Genomic DNA, 24,401 nt, shown 5'->3' on the forward strand with positions numbered 1-24,401 from the left:
GTTATTTATATATTATGCATCAAAGTTCTGTGAGATACGTGTATTGCAAATATTTTTCCCAGACTGTGTCTTGCCTTTTCATTTTCAATGGTGACTTCTTTAATTGTGATAAAGTCCAAAGGATGATTTTTTTTTATTGGTAGTATTTATGTGTCTTAACTAATCTTTGCCTACTCCAAGTTGTAAAGGTTCTCTTCTCTGTTTTCTTAGACAGTTTTCTTAAAGTAACTTTATTGGTGTATAGTTTACATACCATAAAATTCACCTATGTTAATTTTCCAGTTCAATAATTTATAGTAAATATATACATTGGTGCACCACAATTAATAGATGACTTGCGTTACCTGAAAAGTTCCCTCATGCCGTTTTGCAGTTAATCTAATTTACTTTCTGTCTCTATATCTGCCTTCTGCAAATATTTTCAAGTAGTCTCTTCTTTTTGGCTTCGGTCACTTACCATAATGTTTTTGAGATTCAGTTATGTTTTAGCGTATACTGGTTGTGGCACACCGATTTTTTTAAATTGCTATTTTGTATTTCATTCAATGAAGATACCACGTTTTTGTCTAGCCATGCATCAGAAGATGAAAATTTTGAAAAGTTTGGAAATTTTTATTGTTTCAGTTTTGAGACTTGTAAGAATAGTGCTCTTAGCAAGATTCACATACAAGTCTTTATATGGCTCATGTGTTTTTATTTCTTTTGTAGAGATCCAGGATGTCATATGATAAGTATATATTTAATTTTTGAGGAAAAGGCCAACTTGTACTATACTATTTCTCTGACCAGCAATGTATAAATGGATCTAATTTCTCCACATCCTCTCCATCACTTGGTATTGACAGTCTTTTTGATTATTGCCATTCTAGTATGTATTTAATAGTGTCTCAGTATGATTTTAATTTGCCCTTCAGTAGTGACTAGTGCTATTGAGGATCTTTTCATGTGCTTATCAGGCATTGCTGTACCTTCTTTGTTGAAATGTCTGTTCAGAGCTTTTCTCCATTTTCAATTGTATTGTTTGTCTTCTTATCAGTTTGTAAGAATTTATATGTTTTGGGTACAAGCTCTTTATCAGGTATATAATTTTTAATTGTGTCCTCTGTCAAGTTGTAAAAACTTAAATATTTTGGATACAAATTCTTTATCTTCATCTTTATATGATTTGCATGTATTTTCTGTGGGTCTGTGGCTTGTCTTTTCCTTTTCTTTATAGTGTCTTTTGAAGCACAAATGTTTTAAATTTTGATGAAGTCCAGTTTTATTAAGTTTTTTCTTTTGAGGGTTGAGGTTTTGTTGTCATAACTAGGAAATGTTTGTTTAACCTAACCTCACAAATATTTTCTTTTATGATCTTTTTTTCTGGAAGTTTTTCAGATTTGGCAATTGCATTTTGGCCTATGTCCATTGTGACTTAATTGTCTTTCTTTTTGGTTTTTTTGCATAAGGATATCCAGTTGAGCCAGCACCATTTGATGAAAAGGCATTGAAATGCTTTGGTACCTTTGTTGGAAATCAGTTGACTATACATGTGAGGTGGTTTGTTTATTCTGAATTATTTATTTTCCATTTAACTCTTGTTCTATCTTGGTACCAGTACAGCTGTCTTGATTATTGTGGCTTTATTGTACGTTTTCAAATTGGTATTATGAGTCTCACAACTTTGTTCAATGGTTTTAACGTTTTTAGCTCCTTTGCATTTCCATATAAATTTAGGGATCTGCTTGTCCATTTATACAAAAAAGCTTGCTGGGATTTTGATAGGAAATAATTTATTGTTTATTTCAAAATAGACTTTATTTTTTTAGAGCAATTTTGGGTTCATAGCAAAATGGAGCAGAAGGTACAGAGATTTTCTGTTTACCTCCTACCCCTGCTTATGCACAGCCTCCACCATTGTCAGCTTCCCACACCAGAGTGGTACATTTGTTACAGTTGATGAACCTGCACTGCCACATCATTACCACCCAGTGTACATACATAATTTACTTTAGGGTTCACTCTTGTTGTGCGTTCTGTGGGTTTGGACAAATAGTGACATGTATCCACCATTATATATCATACAGAGTAGTTTCATGATCCTAAAATTCCTCTGAGCTCTACCTATTCATTCCTCCCTTCCCCTAACCCCTGCCAACCACTGTCTTTTTAATGTCTTCTTAGTTTTGCGTTTGCCAGAATGTCATATAGTTGAAATCATATAGTATGTACCCTTTTTAGGTTGGGTTCTTTCACTTAGAAATATGCATTTAAGTTTCCTCCATGTTTTTTACGTGACTTAACAGCTCATTTCTTTTAGTGCTGTATAATAATCTATTATCTGAATGTACCTCAGTTTATCCTTTCACATACTGAAGGATATCTTGGCTGCTTCCAAGTTTTGGCTATTATGAATAAAGCTGCTATAAACATCCGTGTGCAAGTTTTTATGTGGGCATATGTTTTCAACTCTTGAGCAAATACCAAGGAATATGATTACTGGATCATATAGTAAGAGTATTTTTAACTTTATAAGAAATAGCCACACTACCTTCCAAAGTGGCTGTACCATTTTGCATTCCTACCAGTGATGAGTGAGAGTTCCCTTTGTTCCACATCCTTCTCAGCATTTGGTGTTGTCAATGTTCTGGATTTTGGCCTAATAGTGTGTAGTGGTATCTTCTTGTTTTAATTTGCATTTCCCTGATGACATATGATTTGGAGCATCTTTGCATGTGCTTGCTTAGCATATATTTATCTTCTTTGATGAGGTATCTGGTAAGGTTTTTAGCCCATTTTTTAGTCATGTTGTTTGTTTTCCTATTGTTGGATTTTAAGAGTTCTTTGTGTTAGTTTTGAATAGCCATTCTTTATCAGATGTACCTTTTGCAGATGTTTTCTTCCAGTGTGGCTTGTCTTCTCATTCTCTTGATTTTGTCTTTTGTGGAGAATAGATTTTTAATTTTACTAAAGTTCAGCTTATCCATTGTTAACTTTCATGTATCATACCTTTGGTGTAACTAAAAAGTCATCACCATACCTAGAGTTATCTGGGTTTTCTCTATGTTATCTTCTAGGAGTTTTATAGTTTTGTATTTTACCTTTGGATCTATAATCCATTTTGAGTTAGTTTTGGTAAAGGGTGTAAGGACTTTGCATAGATTCTTTTTTTGCTTTTGGATGTCCAGTTGTTGAGAACCATTTGTTGAAAAGACTCTTTGCTCCATTATGCTGCCTTTGCTCCTTTGTCAAAGATCAGTTGAGTATATTTATGGGAATCTATTTCTGGGGTCTCTTGATCTATTTTCCCTGTTCTTTCACCAATAGCACACTGTCTTGATTACTGTAGCTTTATGATGTGCCCTGAAGTTGGGTAGTGTCAGTCTTCTGACTTTGTTGATCTTCAATGTCGTGTTGCTATTCTGGGTCTTTTGCCTCTCCATAGAAACTTGAGAATCAGTTTTTCATATTCACAAAATAACTTTTCTGGGGTTTTCATTGGAATTACATTGAATCTATAAATCATTTTGGGAAGAACTGACGTCTTGACAACATTGTTTTCCTATCCATGAGCATAGACCATCACCTGAGTTAGTTCTTCTTTGATATTTTCAGCACAGCTTAGTAATTTTCCTCATATATTAGATTTTTAGCATAGTATTTCATTTTTTGGATGCTAATCTAAATGGCATTGTACTTTTAATTTCAAATTCAACTTGTTCATTATTGCTATAGGGGAAAGCAATTGACTTTTGTACATTAACCCTGTATCCTGCAACCTTGCTATAGTTGCTTGTTAGTTCCAGGTTTTTTGGTCATTTTTTTCAGATTTTCTACGTAGACGGTCTTGTCATCTGAGAACAAGGACAGTTTTATGTCTTCCTTCTTAATCTATATACCTTTAATTTCCTTTTCTAATTGTATTAGCTAGAACTTCCAATACAGTCTTGAAAAGCAGTGATTGAGGGGACATCCTTCCTTAGTTCCTCATTGTACTGGTAAAGCACTGAGTTTCTCACCATTAACTATGATACTAGCTGTTGGTTTTTTATAGATAATCTTTATCAAGTTGAGAAAGTTCCTCTCTCTTCCTAGTTTACTGAGTTTTTATCATAAATGGGTGTTGGGTTTTGTCAAATGCTTTTTCTGCATCTATTGATATGATAATGTGATTTTTCTGCTCTAGCATATTGATGTATGGTAGATTACATTAACTGATTTTTGAATGTTGAACCAGCCTCACATACCCAGGTTAAATCCCACTTGGTCTTGGTATGTAATTTTTTTATACTTCCCTGCCTTATCTGAGTCTGGTTCTGATGCTTGATCTCTCTCTTCCAAGTGTGTTTTTTGCCTTTGAGGATGCCTTGTAATTTCTTCTTGATAGCCAGACATAATGTACTGGGTCAAAGGAGTTGCTGTAAATAGGCCTTTGTAAGGTGTGGGAGGAGGGGAAGCATTTTATAGTCCTGTGATTAGATCTGTCTTTTAGTGAGCCTTTGCCTCTGGACTGTGAACTTCACATGTGTTTCTTGGTTTTTTTCCTCCCTTTAGGTGGGACAGGATTACTAGAGTGGGCTGGAGTTGGGTAATTCCCTTTCTCCATTTGGAAGGCTAGAACTTAAGTTGGGTATTTCCATTTCTGCAGGTCTATTAGGCTCTGATGGAATAGTTTCTTCTAAGGGCAGACCTTGTTAAGAGGAACAGAATGTGTGGCATGTTTCAAAATGTTTCCTTTTCCCCTCCCCCTGCCAGAAGCACCAGGGGCTTTTTCTGTAAAACTTTCTTTTCTTTTCACTGTAAGAACCTGGTAGAGATCCATGAGGTAAGACTCAAAAAAGTGTAGGGGCCCCTTCAATGACTTTCTCTTTCTGGAGTTTTTAACTGTCAGCATTTGTCCACACTCAGCTTCCAGCAGTAAAAACTGACAGAATTGAAAGAATCAGTAGAAATTCAACATTTACAGTTGGAGATTTCAAAACTCTACTCTCAATAATCAACAGAACCACTAGACTGAAAAGTTTGTAAAGATAAAGCTTGAAAAGTGCCGTCAACCACTTTGATCTGATACATATCTTTTTTCATACTTAACAGATCATTCTCCAGGATAGAGCATATTGTAGGCCGTAAATCAGGTCTCAGTAAATTTAAAAGGATTGAAATAATTCAAACTTTGTTCTTTGTTTGAGTATATTGGAATTAAATTATAAATTAATTCCAGAAAGAAATGTGAGAATTTAATCAACACATTTGTAAGTGACTCATAATTCAAGGAAGAATTGATAAGAGAAACTAGAAAATGTTTTGAAATTAATGAAAATGAACATGTCAAAATTTATGGGATTCAACTAAAGCATATTAAAGGGAAATTTATACCACCTTTCTGAGAAAAGAAGAATGTCAATTCAGTTATCTGAAGTTTCCATCTTAAGAATAAAAGCAAAGTAAGCTCAAAACAAACACAAGTACAGTTCAAGTAGAAATCAAGTAGAAATAAAAACCAGAAAAACGTTAGGAGAAAAATAAAATGGAGAGTTGATTCTTTGAAAAGGTCAAGAAAATTGATAAACCTTGAGTTAGGCTGACCATTTAAACAAGAGAACACACAGATTACCAAAATCAGGCATGAAAGAGGGGATGTTACTATCCTGCAGAAATTAAAAGTATTACTAGGGAATTTTATGAGCTGCTTTATAGCAATAAATTGGGCAAATCTTACGAAGATGTGCGTTACCCTAAATAGACTAAAAAAGAAATGGAAACTTTAAATATACTTATAAAAAGTAAAGAAATTAAGGTAATAATTAAGTATATTCCCACAAAGAAAAGCCTAAGCCCACAGGGGTTTACTGCTAAGTGTTTTCAAATATTTAAAGAAGCATTGTTACATATCCTGTGCAAACTCTTTTGGAAAAACTACTACTACGACTAGTCTACTGAGGGAACACTTTCAACCTATTTTATAAGTCCAGTATTACTCTGATACCGACACCAGACAAAGACATCACAAGAAAACTACAAATTCTCTCTCATGAATGTACATGCAGAAACTGTTGCAAACCAAAATAACAGCAAACCAAATCTAGGAATATATTGAAAGTATTAAACATTGTGACCAAGTTGGGGCTATCCTAGGAACGCAAGGAGGGTTAGCATCCATAGATAATATACTCTTGGTAAAATAATGGACACAACCTACATAATCCTTTTTTTTTTTTTTTTTTTTTTTAAGATTTTATTTTTTCCTTTTTCTCCCCAAAGCCCCCCGGTACATAGTTGTGTATTCTTCGTTGTGGGTTCTTCTAGTTGTGGCATGTGGGACACTGCCTCAGCGTGGTCTGATGAGCAGTGCCATGTCCGCGCCCAGGATTCGAACCAACGAAACACTGGGCCGCCTGCTGCGGAGCGCGTGAACTTAACCACTCGGCCACGGGGCCAGCCCCGCTACATAATCCTTTCAATAAATACAGAGAAAAACATTTGACAAGATCCTAAACCTGTTTATGATAAAATCTTTGAACATCTAGACATATAGAAGGAAACGTCTATTACTATGAGAATTTTACACTTTCCATTTTTGCATTGATACATTTCTAAATAATTTTTGTGAATGGTGTTATATAAGATCTTTGTTTTGTTTTCTGTATTGATACCTGGTGGTTTTATCACCATTTATAGAAAATATTATTTTTTCCCTCTTTGAATTCCCTTGGCACTCTTGTTAAAAATCAGTTGAACATATATGTATAGGTCTCATTTTGTTCTCTCTATCCTGTTTCATTGATATATAAGTTAATTTGATGCCATACCATTTTGAGTATGCTAGCTTTATAGTTTATCTTGACATCTGATAATATAAAATATTCCAATTTGTTTTCCAAAATTGTTTAAGCTATTTTAGGTTCTTTACATTCCATGTAAATTTTAGAATCATTATGTCAGTTTCTCTGAGGCAGCTTTCTGACTGCTTTGAATCCATAGAACAATTCAATCCAAAAACAGGATATATCTCACTGTATTTGGGTCATCTTTAATTTCTCTTGGCAATGTTTTGTAGTTTTTTTAATTTGTAGTTTTCTAAGAGTCCACATATGATAAATTTGTCACGTGTTTCCTGTTTTTAGTGGGATTAAATGATTTTTTTTGATTGTTGCTGATATATAATAAGACAATTGATTCTAGGGTATTGAGCTTGTATCCTGCAATCTTGCTAGCTTCACTTAATTCTGGTAGCTTTTTACAAAACAGAATTTATAGAATTTACTTAATACAATCCTGTCATTTACAGTTGAAACATTTGTCCTACCTTTCTTATATAAACTGTTGTTCCAGGAACGCAAATAGTTTATGAAGGAGTATGTTTGTTTATATAGGAATGACAGAATTAGAAAATGCCTTTTTCAATAGCCCTGTTAACGCTTTAGATCTAGGCAGTGATCAGAAATGGAAGCTAAAACTAATAGGTGAAAAATTGAGAGGAAATTTTATAATCATATATCAAGTTGACACTGTCTGAAGCCACTCACCAATTTTAACACTACTAAAAAATGGTACAACTAGATATTATGTATCTGTATATGTGATGTGATAAAACATTCCACTAGCTCTTTTTTTATAGCTTCTGTTTCTCTTTATCATGTTCATATTTATCTCTACTTTCTTGAACATATGGAGTGCATGTAGAAATAGCCATTTTAATGTTCTTGTCTGTTCATTCCCTCACTACTGGCAGTTCTGGGTCTGTTTTTATTGATTGGTTTTTCTCTTGGTTATGGATCATGTTTTCCTGTTTTTTTGCATGCCTGTTTTTTATTTTAATTGTGAATTTTATGTTGCTGGGTTCCAGCTTTAGTTGTATTTCTTTAGGATAGCATTGGACTTTCTTCTGACATGCAGTTTAGCTACTGGGATCCATGTGATCATTTTGAGTCTTATTATTATATTTATTTGATCAAGTCCAGCACGTTTTTAGTGTGGGACTATGTATCACATTACTAAGGCAATACATTTCTGAGGACCCTGCCCAATGCTCCATCTATTATGTGGTCTTTCCACTCTGGCTTTTAGTTGGTTTGTTCTCACATATTCATAGTATCGACCCAAAGACTCAAGAGAATCTTTCTGAAAATCACCACACTGCATACGTGCTCTCACATGTGCTCTCTCATGCATATTCTTGTTCTCTCTGTCTCTCTTTCTCACTCTCTCTGCTGCTCACTCCTTTCCTGTACTCTGCCCTGTAAATTTTAAGGATTTTCCCCATTACCCACGCCCCAAAACTGTCTCTGTCTCTTCAATTCAATAAGATTGTCAGGCTCTCATAGGCTTCTCCCTTCTTGCATTGTAGCATAGAGGTTGCCTGTAGGTAGTAAAATGGGATATTGTATGGGTCATCTTAGTTTTTAAATTTTCTTTCTGAGGGATCACAGCCCTGTCCTGCCTGTTTTCCAATGTCTTGAAACTGTTGTTTTATGTATTTTCTCTGATTTTCTAGTTTTTTCAGGTGGGAGAGTAAATCTATTCCCCATTACTTCATCTTGAATAAAAGCAATCTCTTAAAAATTTGCTTTTAATTATTTTATGTATTAGATGATATGAGAGTTTGTTTTGGGAAACACAAACAAAAATCCACTTCTACTTAAGAAAAAACAAGTGATTTTTTTGTTATATACAAAAATAATTTCATTTGGATTTTGATTAGGATTTTGTTGTAAACTAATATTTGTATATAACCTTATACTTTCTAGAGAATTGATATTTTTATAACATTGAACTGCTTCATAAGAGTACACAATATATCGCCTTTATTCAAGCCCTATTTCTAGTCCATTAATAAAATTGTATAGTTTTTTATAAATGACTGTTATATATGGCTTTACTCTTTATTAGGTGTGTTAATTCAACTTATTGTTTGATGTTCAAAATTCGAGATTAGGCAGGTATCTTTTATAGTCAATTTTAGAGACTAAAGAAATTTTAAAAGAATTTTCACACAGAACTGCATTGAGATCATTTACTATATCTGGGCAAGTAAAAGGGAAATACTGTGTTTTGCTTTTTTTTTTTTTTTTTTAAGAAAACCTTATTTTATTAATACAGGTGTTAGGATCATAATTTCTTGGTTAACATCTAGGGATTTTTGGGTTGTTGTTCATTATTTTCCTATATTGATATATTTTGTTTGTAACCTTTGCTAAAGAAATTGTTTTTCTGTTTTTGTAGTTTTGGTAAGCAGTTTGGAGGAAAAAGAGGATGTGATTGTCTTGTGTTAGAGCCTTCAGAAATGATTGTGGTAAGAACTTTAAAGAATGCTGAATTGTTTTTTGAAATGCTTCAGTTTCAACTTTAAATGTAGTAGGCTTTTAAATACTCAAGGACGTTCCATTACTGTGACTTTTTAAACATTTTACTGAATAGCATCAGAACCATGTGCCCAGTTTGATACATTTTCATCTACTTTAATTTTTTTCTGATTCTTGAGAGAATTTGAAACATGATACAATTATATAGAACATGTTCCACATTTGCTAATTTCTTTTACTACTTCTATCAGAAGTTTTAAATAAAGGCTTTTTAAAAAGGCACCCTGATTTTTCAAGTGTTTTCTCTTTTCCTATTCAATTTAGTTAATAATCTTTGAGCATCCATATTCTGTGCCTTGAACTTGAGGGAAAGAGATAGGAAAAAAGAGACACAATTTTATCTAAGTAAGAAATAGTTTAGTTCTTAATATTTTTAAGAGTGTATTTAAGAAATAATTCTTTACTTTCTCCTGAGAAAGCTAAGGTAGTTGATGTAACTTTAGAAAATCTGCCTTTTTTGTTTTTTTTAAGTAATAGAAGAATCAAGAACATAGCTCTCTTTTACCTTGTTCTGAGATGACCTTACTAGAAAATAGCTTATCCTGAATGGACTCATTGTCCTACTAGCATCTCATGTAGATGATCATGTCATTTGATTTGATTTAAACTATTGAGAAGGGAGGTTGAATTCTTAATGAAGCGTTTTAATGTCAGGGCTCCAAACTAAACCACTTTTCCACTTCATGGTGCTGCAGTTAGATTGACATCTTCAAGCAGTTTCTGTTTTCTCTTCCTCAAACTTGATCATCTACATTTTCATGAACTCAATGTCCTAAATTTCATATAAACAACTGGATTTTAGCTCCTAAAAGGTGAAGATTATGTCTATTCAGTTGATGTCTTCCATAATATTGCACAGTGCTGCCTGCATTGTAAACATTCAGTAGATGTTGCTTGAACTCATTTGTTTAAGGCTTGGACTATGTACTTTATGTTTATTTTCTTTAAGTATTGGTGTACATGGAATATCTATTAAGGCCTGAGAACTCTCTTTTAAATAAATGTGTTGAGGGACATGGCAAGAAAACTGCCTCAGGCAGTACTGGTTTTCTCATTTCATTGTCACGATGTATTTTGTATTTCTCATACTTTCTGGGAAAAGAATTGTGTGTTTACGGCAGTGTTCTCATATACATCGTTGTTTTGTTTTATTGTGGTAAAGTACACTTAACATAAAGTTCACTATCTTAACCATTTTAAGGTGTGGGTCAGTGTATTAAATTATTTAACTAATTATTAAATTAATTTTCCCTTTAAATTAAAGGGAAAGCTTTTCCCTTGCCCCAAATCTGGAGTCAGCCTTTTATCTAAGGAGATCTGCCTGCTTTTAGTGGAGAATTGTTTTTAGAAACCACAATCTGGCTGCCAAGTTGTTTTCTTTGCACCAGGTGCCTCATTGCTTATAGGCCCTCTCAGTGAACATTGCTAGAAAAGGTATGTCTGAGTGTATGTATGCACACACACTTACATATACACGTCTGCATTTATTTCTTTATATCTGTATGTCTATGTTGAAAACCCAGAGTGTATTCTGGCTGTCCTTTTTGCTTATTTGTGCTTCCTTTCTCTAACAGGGAGAAACATAGTTTCTGTTATCATCAATGTTTACTTACATATAGGGGAGTTTAAGAATTGCTTGCCCTAACATTGTAGAAAGTGCTACTAGCTAGAGTAGTAACATACACATATACATGTATTTTAAATGTACAATTTGTTGGGATTTTACAAATGTATATCCCTGATAACTCACCTCCCTATTGAAATATAAAATATTTTTATCACCCACTCTATAAAGTAAGGAAATATGCAGAGAATTATAGAGACCTGGCAAAAGGACAGAGGAGCCAGACTGAAGGGACTGCCGTTGGCCAAATCTGGGACAATTTGAGTATCCAAATAAAAATTGGTAGTAATTGATGGTACCTCATGTATAATATAAGAATTTATATTGGGGCTGGCCCCGTGGCTGAGTGGTTAAGTTCGCGCACTCCGCTGCAGGCGGCCCAGTGTTTCGTTGGTTCGAATCCTGGGCACAGACATGGCACTGCTCATCAAACCACGCTGAGGCAGTGTCCCACATACCACCATTAGAAGGACCCACAATGAAGAATATACAACTATGTACCGGGGGACTTTGGGGAGAAAAAGGATAAAATAAAATCTTTAAAAAAAAAAAAAGAATTTATAAATCCTACTGATATGAATGAGTGAATGAACAAATGACTGAGGGAGAAGGGAAAGTTCCTCCTGATAGTCGAATGTCAGCCAGTAAATCTAGGAGGAATGATTAAGTTAGAATATCATTAATGAACGCTAAAACTTGTGGCTGATGTTTGGTGAGAAATAGAATACTTACATAGTCTCAGAGTATCTCCCCACAAATCATTTATGAAGGGAAAAATAACCAAATTTCAGATGGGGAAACCTGGAGGATACCACTATACCCAAAATTATCATTACCACCATCAATATGGGCACAAACTGATGTTTTACTGCTCGTCATATGATCCACTGAGGACAAAACATCACCTGTATGATATATTCCTGCCAGAAATGCATACCTGAATCTAATCATTAGGAAATATCAGACAAATCAAATTGAAGACATTCTACAAATTGACTGGCTTATACTCTTTAAATATCCCAATGTCAGTGAACACAGAAAGACTGAGGAACTGTTCTAAATTAAAGGAGAAAAAAAAGAGATATAACTGAATACAGTGCTTGATCCTGTATTAAATTGGGGGCCAGGGAAGTTGCTATAAATGATGTTGTTGGCACAATTGATGAAATTTGAATATGGAATATAGATTAGATAATAGTGAATTTCCTGATTTTGATAACTACTCGGGTTATGTAAGACAAAGTCCTTGTTCTTAGGAAATAAATATTGACATATTTCAAGGTCAAGAAATGCTCTGTCTTCAGTTTATATTCACATATTTCAGAAAAAAATTTGCATTTGTGTATATAAAATTTAAAAATGGCCAAAAAGTCACATCAAGTATATATAGTTAGGTTTGGTAATTTTTAAATTTCACTACTGCATTTTATTGATGAGCAGTATAGTGAAAAATGCTTTGAGTTATAGGAGAAAATAATCCAAAATAATAGTAAGATTCTTACTTCTGAGATTTCTGAAGGATTTATTGTTGTTTCATCATATTAATGAATCTTCAGTTTTTTTTTTTTTTTGGTTTTTCACCATTGTTATCTTTTGAAGTACAAAACTGTATTGAACGTTTTGTACCAGTACAGATCTTTTGTACTGCTGTGTATTTTTTAGATGAAATTATTTAGAATTCATAAAAATGCTTGGTCCGAGTGTATATTCTTAAAAGTACACGTTTACTATTTTGATAAGTTCCATCATATGGTTTTATTATGTATGTGTTTGTACAAATTTGAATAAATCCACTGGTGATTGTGAATGCCTGTTACTGAACACCTTCATGATCACCTAATAAATTAATCATGTAATTTGACACGTTATAAGGAAATCTCCCTGTTTTAACTTACTTCTGTGTATTCTCATATGCTTTATGGGGGATTTGTTTTTCTTCTTATTCATATCTCTTGCCAATTTTTCTACTTGGATTATTTGTTTTATTGTTTATTCATAAGTTCTTTCTCTTACTAAGTAAATGAGCCTTTTGTTTATAAGCGGCTGTAAATTTATCAATTTTTAACTTTATATCTAAAATGAGTTTCTTTATATCTAAAATGAGTTTTATCAGTTAATTTTTCCTTTGAACTATTGAGATTTATTCCTCTTCTGACTTTTTGGTTTGAGGTCATGCTTATTTAGAAAGACTTTCCCCATGACAAGATTATTGACCTTTTAAGCTGTATTGCTTTATAGAATTTTACTAGTCCATTATTTTCATTTAACTTGTAAGTCTCACCTGTTAAGCGTAGCTGAAGACAATGGTAATCACTTGACTACCTGTCTCCCAGTGTTTCCTCCAAAAACAATGCAGAATTACAAGCGAGGGAAAAGAAATCTACACATAAACCGTGCTTACAGCATAACTTGAAGACAGAATGTTCAAACTTGAAAATAATTGTAAATAAAAAGACAGAAACCGCCAATTCCCAGCATGTGATCTCTCACACTCTGTCTCTACTCTCAACCCTCAGCAAGACTTTGTGCTGCGCAAAGGCTGACCAAGCAGATCTGCAGAAAACACAGAAGATGGAAGCTAGTAAGTGGAAGTACAGTTGACCTGTACTGCCAGAAAGACTAACTCCACACTAAGTTTAAAATGGTGTGTGTGAGTATGTGTATGATAGATCAGAATAAGGACTACAGGGAAATTATTTAAAATTATGAGTGATTTGCACAATTGGCCCTCTAAATTAGTCTTCTGAACATGTAGATTCAGGGTTAAGACAGAAGGTAAAAAGGAAACAAGCTCGCTTTGGTATTTAAGTGCTGATGAAAAAAGGAAGCACGTGGGGAAGTTTTAGGTCGCTGCAAGACAAAGTAAAAACAAAATCAAGATCTTAAAATCCCTCCTCCCACCAGCAAAACAAAAAGAACAAACAAGTGTCCTAAAATATCTGGACTTCAAAGTCTGACAAAAGAGGGTGCTATTAAACTAGGAATCTTGTAAAACATCCTAATACCACAAAAAGATAAAAAGGGAAGATTAATAAATCCATACATAGCTGTAACAAAAATATAAGAAAATGAGATTCATTACATATCACCTGGGGAAAATTCCTCCCCACCTCAGAAAAGAACAGTGCAGATGAAAACTGTGACACACTGCAGACAGAGTTGGTATATTCAATCAAGCTTTTGAGGATATGTAAAAAACATGTAGAATCAGAAATTCAAACACCAAAAAGAAGTAGGCCAACAAAGGGAGGGGGGTAGTAAAAAGGGTATTAACTCAGTAAAGAAATGGAATACAATGGAAAAAAATTGTCTTAGAAACAAATAAATTACAAGCTGCCCCAGGTGAAATAGACTCAAATGAAAATTTAATAAGGTGTATTGAAGAAAGGCAAGAAAAGAACCAAGTGAATGAAAATGACACAAAGAATTAAATAAAATGTGTCAAGGTACTGTATTGCATACTTGAAAGTTGCTAACAGAACAGATCTTAAACATTCTCACCACAAAAATGAAATGGTAATTATGTGATGTAATGGTGGTGTTAACTAAGGCTATGGTGGTAATCATTTTCCAATATTTACATGTATCAAATCAACCCATTGTACACCTTAAACTTACACAATGTTATATGTGAGTTATATCTCAAAGTGAGGGAAAAAACAAGTTTCAGAGAAAATAGTGGAAATTAAAAACAGGCAATGAAGGAATAACATTCATCATTTTAGAGTCCCAGGAAAGAAAAATCAATGGAAAAGACCTAATATTTAAAACCATATCAAAAGAAAATTCTCCAGATATTGAGAGAGATTGGAATCTGTATATTGAAAGGGTCCACTGGGTACTGGGAGAATTAGCCCAGAATGATCATCTCCAAGACATTTCCTAGTAAAACTGTTAGTTTTCAAAGATAAAAATCCTCATTGCCTCCAGGCAAAAGCATTACAGAACTTGCAAAGGCAAGAGAATTGCACTGGTTCAGATGCTTTAAAGTCCACTGAGGCAGCTAAAGCAAGGCAACGGTGGAGCAGCATTTAAAAAAAAGAAAACTCAAAGTAGTATGAACCAAGGATTTTATATTCAGCTACACTGTCTTTCAGATATCAAAGTTAGGGAAAAACAGTTTTTAACATATAAGAACTTAGGGAATTATGCACTGATAAGCTGTTTTTAAGGAATCTACTAGAAAATCTTTTATCCAACTGAGAGAGAACTGGGAAAAGCTCAGCAAAAGAAGTGATGATGGGCATTTAAAATATATAAATGTACTGCTAAGACTAAAACAAAAGTAGAGATGTGAGGGGAAGACTATCGTACATATATGTTGTGACAAAGCAGAAATAATGCAACTAAAAACGGAGTGAAAAGAATAAGCCTGTTGTCTATTTCATAAACAATAGGTGAGAGAGTTAAAATATGAATAAAAACTCCTTGACTAGATAGTATCAGGTCTGGTATTTGATTTTACTACATTTACAAACTAATACTTATTTCATGGATGCTGGCAGAAGACACAAGACTCTTGGGTCAGAGAAAAAGAACTTTATTACTCACAGCGTAGCAAGCAGCATAATCATTAGCTTGTTTCTGTAGGTTCCCCTTGCTTCCCAAGTCCCATGGAGGCAATGCTGAATGGCTCAGCTGGATGCCATACTCTTAGTAGGTCTGCACTACAGCTAAGAAACACTGAGCTTGGGGAATATTCTACTTTTATCGTAAGCAAGCCTGCTCTTTTTCCAGCAGGAAACGTTACTTCATCATTCAGGATTGCTTGCTACAAACACAACTCTGAGAAATGGCCTAGTTAATGAGCAGCTAGGACTTTGCATTCTTGGCAAACTGAACAAACTGTGTAGAAGCATAAGAGGCCCAGTGAAAACTGTGTTTCTGAACAGATAGTAAAAAGGTAATGAGAAAACAGGCAGACAGTAGCAAGTGTTGGCAAAGATGTAGAGAAATTAAGGCCCTCATTGCTGGTGGAAATATAAAATGGCTTAGCTGCTTTGGAAAACAGCTTGACAGTTCTTCAAACAGTTAAAAGTTAGAATTAATTATATGACCCATCAGTTCCACTCCTAAGTATATACCCAAGAGAACTGAAAACATGTCCACATAAAATCTCACACATTAATGTTCATAGCATTGTTCATAATAGCTAAAAAGTGGAAACAAACCAAATGTCCATTAACTTGATAGATGGATAAACAAATATGTCCATATGATGGAATATCATTCTGCAGTAGAAAAGAATCAGGTGTTAATACATGCTGCAACATAGATGAACCTTGAAAACATTATTTTAAGTAAAGGAAGCCAGATACAAAAAGCCACATGTATGATTCGATTTATATGAAATCCAGAATAGAGAAATCTATAGATGAAAAGTAGGTGCTAATGGGTATGGGATTTCTTTTTGGCGTGATGAAAATGTTCTGGAAGTAGCTAGTGGTAACAGTTGCACTACTCTCTGAATATATCAAAAACCACTGAATTTTGAATTTTATGGTATGTGAATTATATCTCAAGAAATCGTATGAGAAAAATGAAAAGGGCATTTTAAAAGATTTAGGTACAAAATAACCATTAGAACAAAATACAGGTCTTCCTAAGTATTAAATATATATATATATTTTTAGAGATTGGCACCTGAGCTAACATCTGTTGCCAATCTTCTTTTTTTTTTTCTTTTCTTCTTCTTCTCTCCAAAGCCCCCCAGTACATAGCTGAATATTCTAGTTGTAGGTTCTTCTGGCTCTCCTATGTGGGATGCCACCTCAGCATGGCATGATGAGCAGTCCATGTCCATGCCCAGGATCCAAACCAGCAAAACCCTGGGCTGCAAAAGCCGAGTACACGAACTTAACTACTCAGCCACGTGGTTGACCCCTGAAAAAACTTTTTTTTATTAAAAAGCAAAGAATATGCATTTCATAGAGAAATAAATATAGCAAAACACACATAATTATAAAATGTTATAACAAAATCGAGACCAGAAATATTAGTCATACTAATAAATGTGAATGGGCTTCATCCACCTATTATAAGGAAAAGATTTCAATTTGGCTCACAAAAGAAGACCCAACTATATACTGTTTACAAGAGACACTCCAGTGATTCAGGAATGCTAAAAATAAAATGGTGAACACTGGTATACTTGACAAATGAGAAAGATGGGGACAGGTATAGTAATCTAAATACCAAAGTAGAGTTCAAACCAAAAGCATTAACTGTGACATGGAAGGACATTTTTTAATGCTAAAACCCACAATTTACAGTGAAGATATAACATGAATATGCAGCAAAATACAGAGAAACCCTCTATGTAAGACAAAAACTACACTGGATTCCATGAAACCTAGAAATACATTACTAAATAGGAGAATTTAATCCTCTATCTTAGTACAAAATTGATGAAGGAGACAAAAAGGAGATAGAAGACCTAAACAACATAGACAATAAGGTGGGTCTTATGAATATATGTTGAATTCTACAACATGATACTATACTATCTCACGTGCCTATGGCACATTCACAAAAATTGATCATGTATTCACCAAAAAAATCAGTAATTTCCATAAAGTAGATATAGTAAAAACACTTTCTGATTACATGCAATGAAGCTAAATTACTAATAAAAAAAATATAAGCTTTTTCACTTGAACAATTTTGAACCTTTCAACTTTTTGTGAAAGTATAAATACATAGTGAAATTACAGAATTTTGCAAAATAACAGCAGTGGAAAATACACTGTGTTGGAATCTATGGAATACATCAAAAAGTGGTCCAAAACCAAAGAGGAAAAAAAAGACAGACAGTAGGAGAAAATTCTCAGGAGATCCAAATATCAAAGATAACATACACAAATTTTAAAATAGCTGATTTAGTATTTCAGGAATTTAGTGGACAGTTTCAGCAGAAGAAATTATAAAATGAAAGAATCAGTGCCAAATTCTACAGCTAGGAATTCCTATAACTGAAAATAAAACTTCAGTAGGTGGAATCAACAGAAGGTAAACTTGGCTGAATAGAGACTTAGGGAACTGAATGATAATCAGGAAGAAAATACACAGATGCAAGGAAAAATAAATAAAATACCTAGTGGAGGATAGGAGACAGACAATAGAGTGAAAAGGTCTTGCCTAAGTGTAATTGGAGTCAGATGAGGAGAGGAAAGAGAGAATGACAGAGTGTTAGAAGAGATAATGGCTGAGTTTTTCCCAAAACTATCAACAGATATTAACTCACAGATTTTAGAACTCTACAAACTCAAAGAGGGTATACAAAAAGACACTTCTGCATAAGCACATCATAGTAAAACTACTGAAAACCAAAAATAAAGTCAAAAACTAGTCAGAAAAATACCCACTACTTGAAAAGGAGTAACAATAAGACAGCAGTAATTTCACCCTCATTTGTTAAGGAGTTTAATGATTACGACACAGAAGCTAAGAAAATTTTTTGTCAGTAGGCAAAGACTCAGTTTACTGAAAGGGAGCTTTTCAGGGAGAAGAGGATCTCAGATGGAAGCACAGATATGTGGAAAGAAATAAAGATAGAAATATATAGAGAGGTACATCTAAATGAAAATTGACTATATAGACCAATAATAATGTTTTTTGGGCTTTAAGTAATAATGTCTTTTGGTACGTATAAATGAATATTGACTATATAAACCAATAATAATGTCTTTTGAACTATATAAACCAATAATAATGTCTTTTTGACTTTACATATTGAAAGAATGTAAATATATGACAATATCAGAAAATAAAGGAAAGGAGAGATAAGTGAAAAATTACTAAGGTCTTTGCATTTTCTAGAAAGTAATAAATTTACTAATAATGGATTGTTATAACTCAAGCCTATATGTCATAATCTAAATGAATATACAGTTCAGAAGAGGGAAAAAGAGTAATCAAAATGAAGGCAGAGAGGAGGAAAAATAGCAGAAGAGGAGAAACAAAGGAAATAAATAAGATGATGTATTTTCTTCTGAATATCTCAGAAGTTACAATAAATATAAATAAAATATTCCAGTAAAAAGACAAATACCGGATTAAATTTTCAAAAACACAATTATGTACCACTTCAAAAGCAGCAGTGTAAGTATGAAATTTGAGAAGGATTAAAAGTAAAAGTGTGAAAGAAGTTATGTCATGTAAGTGATAACCAAAAGAACAGGTATGTCTCCAATTTTCAAAGTATACTTTAAGACAAGAAGCATTATTTAATGTAAAAACAGTGTTTCATAATGATATCAGGGTCACTGCATCAAGGTTAAACAATCCTGAATTTTTTTTCTTTTCTTTTTATTGTGGTCATAACGGTTTATAACATTGTGGAATTTCAGTTGTACATTAATATTTGTCAGACACCATATAAGTGTGTCCCTTCACCCCTTGTGCCCACCTTCCACCCCTCTTCCCCTGGTAACCACTAAATTGTTCTCCTTGTCTGTAAGTTTGTTTATATTCCACATATGAGTGAAAGCATACAGTGTTTGTCTTTCTCTGTCTGCTTTATTTCTCTTAACACAATGCCCTCAAGGTCCATCCATGTGGTTGCAAATGGGAAGATTTTGTCTTTTTTATGGCTGAGTAGTATTCCTATAAATACCACATCTTCTTTATCCAGTCATCAGTTGATGGGCACTTGGGTTGCTTCCACATCTTGGCTGTTGTGAATAATGCTGCAGTGAACATAGGAGTACATAAGTTTCTGTGTATTGTTGATTTCAAGTTCTTTGGCTAAATACCCAGTAGTGGGATAGCTGGGTCATATGGTATTTCTGTTTTTAATTTTTTGAGAAATCTCCATACTGTTTTCCACAGTGGCTGCACCAGTTTGCATTCCCACAAGCCTCCGCAACCCCTCCCACTTTTGTTGTTTTTTGTCTTGGTGAACAGTCCTTAATTTTTAATGTACTTTATTTATACAATTGCAAAATATATAAGGCAAAAATTGTCATTAGTAAAATAAAAACTTGATAAATCCACAATTACAGAAAGGAGGTTTAAACCTGTCTCTAAAAGTGAAAAAAGCAAGCATCAGGAATCAATAAAGATGTTGAGGATTTGAACCTCATTATTTACACTGCCTGATAGACGTATAGAGAACACTACACCCGTCAACAACAGAGTACATCTACTTTTCAAGTGCGAATGGAATATTTTTAGAAGTTGACCATATGCTGCAACATAAAGCAAATTTCAAAAAAATGATTTTAAATTTTACAATTTATAGTTTTTGACCATCATGGAATTAGTTTAAAAACCAATTACAAAAAGAGCAAAATACAACTTTTGAAAGTTAGGAGTATACTTTAAATCACTTGTCAAAGAAGAACCACTGTGAAAATGAGAAAATACTTTGAACTGAATGAAGATGACGTATCAAAATGTGTGAAAGTCGACTTAGGCCTTTCTTGCTGAGCTATTTAAGCCTTAATGCTGTGGGAGCAAAGGCTGACATTGAGTGAGTTAAGTATTCACCTCAGAAAATTAGAGAGCAGAAAACAATACTGACAGAAATTAGAAGCAAGAAATAATTAAGATAATTATAAAAATCAATGGCATATTAAGCAAACTTATCATAAAGAGAATCAACAAAGACAAAAAATGGTTCTCGGAAAACAGTAATAAAATTGATAAATTTCCGTCAAAAATAATCAAGAACAAAACAGATGTCACAACCTTTTTCAAGAGTGAGAAAAGGATACACTATTGTGGATTCTAATGAACATTTAAAAAATGATAAAGGATACGATGAAAAACTAAAAAGGAAATAAGTTTGAAATTTTAGATAGTCAAAGTCCTTAAAAAACACAGCTTACCAAAGCTGGCATGGCACACACACACCCACCCAAATAGGAAATCTGCATAATCCAATATCTAGATAGAAAGTGAATCTGTAATTACAGAACTTTCCATTTAGAAATTCAGACCCATCTGGTTTCACTGATGAATTTTTCCATTTAAAGAAGAGATAATACATAGAGTCTAACAGGAGATAGAAAAAGATTGAATACTTTCCCTTTTTTGTGAGTCTAGTTTAATTTTTTTAATTGAGAGATAAGTGGTATAATACTGTGTAAGAACCCGGTTTAATTTTGATAGCAAAACCTGACAAGGATACTACACAAAAAAAATATTACACGTCAGTATTTATTTTGTAAAATAGATCTAAAAATCTTAAAATACTAAGGAATCAAATCCCAATGATACATAAAGAGGATAAAACATCATGACTAAGTTGAATTTATTCCCAGAGTTGCAAGGTTGATTTAGTATTTGAAAATCAGTGTGATTTGCTACATTAATATAATTAGAGAAAAAAGTCAGATGATCATCTCTAGATACAGAAAAAGCATTTGACAATACTCAAAATCCATTCATGATTTAGAAAACTTTTAGCAAGCTTCTAGGAAAGGAAGAAAACTTCCATAACTTGATTAAAGGTATCTGCATAAACATTATAATAAACATTGAAAACCTTCTCCTGGCATTTGAGAATTTGTCAAGAAAGCTCACCATACTAAAACCACTAGCTGAAAGGTCCCATCCAGTGCGTTTAGGCGAGGGAAAAAAGAAAATATAAAACTTTCATTCACAGATGGCAAGATTTGCATGTAAAAAATCTAACAATACCTACGCATGAAAGTATAGAATTGATACTAAATCATTTCAGCAGGGTCACTGGATATTTGTTCATATACAGAAATCAGTTGTATTTCTATTTATGAGTAACACAATTAGAAAAATGAATTTAGTGAACATACCATTTATAAATGTCAAGAAACATCCGTACACATCAGAATAAATCTAACAAAAGTTGTAGGAAACCTCTACACAGAAAATGGTAAAAAATTTTTGAGATCTTTTTTAGATCTAAATCAATTGAGAGAATCAGCATTTTTAAGGTATAAATTCTCACCTAATTCATATAAAATTCAGGCAATCCCTGTCAGAATCCTATCAGATTTTTTTACAGAGATCAAGAAATTGACCTGTAACATATATATGTCACATAAGAGAAGAATACATTTATAGTAACTATATAAAATAAAATACTTCTGCATAAACTTAAATTTTCAAAGGCATTTTGAAATACTCCCAAAAAACAGAACATTAAACTTGAAAAAAATGAGATACTATCTTCTTAATTATGGAGTTGCCATTATAAAGGTATTTATTTTTCTTCGATTATCTTGTAAATTTAATGAGATCATGAAAAGTACAGTCAGGTATGGTTATTGCTTTGTGCCTGTTACATTTGGAAGGATAAAACAAGCTAGAACAGCTAGAAAAAACCTGAGAAAGAAGAGCTATTTATTGGAGCCATGTAAATCTTTTAATGTACTTTTATAATTATATGTATGTAACTATGTAATTATAATTAATATAATATATACATAAAGCATTAGGAACCAAGACTATGTAGTACCAGGATGTTGGTGATAATGTTGATATTGTTAAAGCTATCATATATGTAGATAACATATAGGTGTATATCATAAAAATCTATATATTAAGACAATTTAATTGGACATAACTAAAATTTATAATTAATATAATGTAGCTAATATATTTATATATAAACGTCATTAGGAATCAAATTTTTTTCCCCAACTTAAAAGAGTTGTACAAAATCAAAGATATTGCACAAGTACCTTTGTATTGTCCAAAAACCTCTAGCCCAGGGGCTGGCCTGGTGGCACATTGGTTAAGTTTGCACGTTTTGCTTCAGCAGCCTGGTGTTCACCGGTTTGAATCCTGGGTATGGACGTGGCACTGTTTGGCTAAGCCATGCTATGGTAGGCGTCCCACATATGAAGTGGAGGAAGATGGGCACAGATGTTAGCTCAGGGCCAGTCTTCCTCAGCAAAAAAAAAAAAAGAAGAAGAGGAGGACTGGCAGCAGATGTTAGCTCAGGGCTAATCTTCCCCAAAACAAAACAAAAAAATCTCTAGTCCATAATTTGAATAGGGAAAGTCAACATCAACATGACTTTTTTTCCTCTTAAAAATATTTCCCTGGGCCAGCCGGTGGCATAATGGCTAAGTTCAGTGCGTTTCACTTTAGCATCCCGGATTCACCAGTTCAGATCTGGGCATGGACCTACGCCACTCGTCAGCCATGCTGTGGTGGCAGCCCACATATAAAGTGGAGGAAGATTGGTACAGATGTTAGCTCAGGGCTAGTCTTCCTCAGGAAAAAAAAAAAAAAATCCCAAGTTGGTTCAATTTTATGAAAAAAATGTGTTTCCTAGGGCTGTTCATTGCAAAAGCTTAGAAGTGGTGACAACCAAGTAGTTTTAACCATTCCTAGTGGCTGTAGAGCCCAGATTATGGTGAATATACCATTCCTCACTAAAAAGATAGAAGCCTCCATGAAATAATGGCTTATATCACATGTGGAACAAGAACTGTATTAGACTGGGATTTCTTGTGTCAGAGAGCAAAGAAATATCAGAAGCTATTGGGATTCTGTCAAAAGTTCACAGTAATTTAAATGCAATATCTTGAGTATCAAAAAATATTGCTAAAATTTTTTATCAGGAAAGGATACTGAAACTTAGCAAAAAGTTTTTCTGCATTCATTACAGTGATCTGTACCTTTTTCTCCTTTGCTCTCTTATATGATGATTTACATTAATAGATGTTTTCTAATATTAAATTACCCTTCCATTCCCAGTAAAAGTACAACTTGAACTATTATCTTTTTTCCTGCATTTCTTGGCCCAATTTGATAATCGAGTTTAGATTTCTTACATGTTAGCCTGTCATTATAATTTCTCCTATTCTTTTTGTCATATTTTCATATCAGGATTCTGTGAGCCTTAATACTTGGGGACCTTTACCTCTTCTGCATTTGATACAGAATCTTTTTTTTTTTTTAACCTGGAAAGACTCTTCCTCTTACATTCATTGTGATTGCTGACAAATTTGGATTTACTTTTACCTTGTGTGCTTGTACTTGTTCTTTTTTTTCCTCTCTTTTACATTAAGTTCTTTTTTTTCCACTGCTCCCACCTCCCCTACTATACTCCCTTAGATAATAATGTTTGGTCTAGTCTTTTTGTGCTAATTCTAGGTATTCTTATATGCTTACTTAAAAATAACCAGTTAATAAGTAGCAAAGCTTATAAAAATTTAATGCTTGTGACTGTATCTAAATGTAATTGCTATTGGTGTCACAATATTTTAGTTCTACTTATTTATTCCGCAAATTTTGCTTATTGTCTTGTTTTATGCAATCATTATTTGCTCAGATTTAACCATGTATTTAGCGTCTCTTTGCTTTTAATTATTTCCTGCATCCGAGACCTTACTGATGGGAATACTTATGTTACATCTGAGGTAGACCCTTTAAAATTTTCTTTAATAAAGGTGTTTTGTTGGTAAACATCTCTGCTAGGTGTATTGTTTTTCTTTTTGCCT

General features: G+C 33.4%; 1 protein-coding gene across 9 annotated transcripts in view; it reads left to right on the forward strand.

Annotated features, from left to right (window-relative positions):
* The window catches only part of RAPGEF6 (Rap guanine nucleotide exchange factor 6), a 204,212-nt gene that overhangs the window by 43,045 nt on the left and 136,766 nt on the right, over positions 1–24,401 (forward strand). For 8 of the 9 annotated variants that reach the window (XM_070517465.1, XM_014827310.3, XM_044780408.2 and 5 more), the window contains exon 5: positions 9,202–9,271. The exons of the other annotated variant lie outside the window; for it this stretch is intronic. In XM_070517465.1, coding sequence (XP_070373566.1) covers positions 9,202–9,271 — 70 coding nt within the window. The remainder of the gene's footprint in view (positions 1–9,201; positions 9,272–24,401) is intronic. 9 annotated transcript variants of the gene reach the window in all.

Source organism: Equus asinus, chromosome 9 (genome assembly GCF_041296235.1).
Source record: "Equus asinus isolate D_3611 breed Donkey chromosome 9, EquAss-T2T_v2, whole genome shotgun sequence".
In the NCBI taxonomy this organism is placed as follows: Eukaryota; Metazoa; Chordata; class Mammalia; order Perissodactyla; family Equidae; genus Equus; species Equus asinus.